This window comes from Electrophorus electricus, chromosome 2 (assembly GCF_013358815.1).
Source record: "Electrophorus electricus isolate fEleEle1 chromosome 2, fEleEle1.pri, whole genome shotgun sequence".
Taxonomy (NCBI): domain Eukaryota; kingdom Metazoa; phylum Chordata; class Actinopteri; order Gymnotiformes; family Gymnotidae; genus Electrophorus; species Electrophorus electricus.
The window spans coordinates 2,900,376-2,902,280 of record NC_049536.1 but is presented as its reverse complement, the minus strand read 5'-3'; the positions used below and the strand labels follow the sequence as shown (position 1 = coordinate 2,902,280).

The 1,905-nt window shown below is 44.6% G+C and overlaps 1 protein-coding gene across 1 annotated transcript; it reads right to left on the bottom strand.

The window, feature by feature from the left end:
• Positions 1-440: 440 nt before the first annotated feature.
• Positions 441-1,626, bottom strand: phlda2 (pleckstrin homology-like domain, family A, member 2). Its single transcript, XM_027015212.2, has 2 exons — positions 974-1,626; positions 441-781 (listed from the first exon to the last, which is right to left on the bottom strand). Exon 1 carries the CDS (start codon positions 1,609-1,611, stop codon positions 1,000-1,002), a length of 612 nt encoding a protein of 203 aa, XP_026871013.1. The 5' UTR covers positions 1,612-1,626; the 3' UTR covers positions 441-781; positions 974-999.
• Between the last annotated feature and the right edge of the window lie 279 nt (positions 1,627-1,905).

Sequence of the window (1,905 nt, the reverse complement as noted above, 5' to 3'; positions counted from 1 at the left end):
TCGTAAAAGTTTGTTAAATATTCTTTACGTTTACAGCAACATACTCTTCCTCTCACCCAGCCTCACCTGTGCACAGAGCATAGCATTCTTTTTATTCATCAGGCATCCTCACAACACAGCAATGTGGTAGTGCAACAGAACAGGTCCATGGAGGCTCTTATCTCATTCTGCGACACATTTTTGTGAATGAACAAGGGCAACGTGAAGGGACTTTCCAAAGCCTTTTATGTAGCACATTCCATGAGTCAAGGTTAACTGGGCGTTGTTGGCAGTTCATAGATAAAGTGAAATCAACTTATTTCAAGCTGGACTTTTAATTTATTTTGTATATTACTCTGACGTGTATCCAAACACTAAATTGGATTTCTTTTTTTTTTACCATTCATATATTTCAGGTACATTATAAAAATTTCCAGAATAACATGCAGTCGAATAAAATGTGTATTTCTCCTTTTTGAAAATTTATTTAAATAAATACATAGCAAAATAGCACATGTAAATAACTTAGGACAAACAACTTTGCATATAATGCAATATTCCTTGTAACAAATAAATAGTCAAATTTACACTGAAAAGTGTCCCTCATATCAAAGCACTTTGAAAGTTCAAGGGTTCAGTCTTGAGTGTCTGTTTTGCCTGCTAAAATTATTTCTGTGTTTCCAAAACAGCTCCAGGGAACAGCGTGAGGATTTCGCCTCCCTCCAGTCGCCCCTCTGACACAGGCTGAAACGTCCCCTCTTTTGGTCCAAGCTTTCTTCTGGGTCCATTTCTCTACATATATCTACAAAAGAAGAGAAAACTAAAACGCATGCCCGCAACAATATTCTAGGACATATTATTGAACAATTCCCTGCATTCGGCATATTCTACGAAACAGCTCGAACATGATATCCATGCTCAACGATGGAGATGGAGCGTGTGAATTGCCGGCGAGCTTAACGGAAGGGTCGGCGTTTTCCATCATGCGACTCACCGTGCTATGCTGCCGAGCTCAAGTCCTCAAGGCGCTCTGGCCATGCGCATATCTTGCTGTCCCAGGGTCGTGTCCTCCGTGTCTTGCCGCGTCTTAAAGTCCTGAATGGCTTTCCTGTTCTGGAAGTCGATCAGAGCCATTGTAATGACGGCGTTCCAACAGTGGTCCTCGCTCGAGCAGCGGAAGTCGATCTCCTTATTGTCCGTGGTGACGATCGTGAAGTAGACGAATTTGCCGGTGCGCTCCACACAGTCCACCTTCTTAATAGACTGGAGTTTAAGCTCCTTGCTTTTGGTCTTTTTCTGGTTGTCGGCGTAGATGTTCAAGCTGTCCGTCGTGAGCACGCACGTCTTTCTCTTCCAGAACTGGAGGAGATTGTCGCTTCTCTTCTCCAGCTCCCCCTCCTTCAGAATATTCGAAATCTCGGGCGGAGACATTTTCATGATTTTAGTAATGGCGACTGCGTTGCTTCCAAAAACTCCTAAATGGGATCGTCCAGAGGCTTCCCGTAGAGTCTTCCGAAGTCCCCGGCAACGGAGCTTCCTCGTGTACGCGCAGGACTCCAGCACGGCAATGGGAATGAATGAGCCGGGCCGCGTTTTATAGCGCGTTTGCCCGCCCGCCCTACTGCACGTCATGGACTCTCGATGGGCTTTAACAGTTGCTCGAGTGAGTCGCTGGCGAGCTGTGGGCGGAAGTCTGGCACAGAGTACAGCAGTGTATCTTTAGGCCTTTGATCCTTAAAACTGGCATTGTAAGCACCAACAGGGCGACTTTCTGTTAATGTCCCACTAAACGGTGGTCTTTTATACAAACGGAATAAACGAATTCTAAACAGGTAGTGATGTTGACCATAAATAAGTTATACACCTTCTGTGCTGCCTTCTGAATGTTGACTGATAAGGTTCCACTAAGGCTAAACCCTAACTAGA

Coding starts and splice junctions, on each gene's coding strand:
- phlda2 (XM_027015212.2), bottom strand. CDS start 1,611: ATGACGTGCAGTAGGGCGGGCGGGCAAACGCGCTATAAAACGCGGCCC.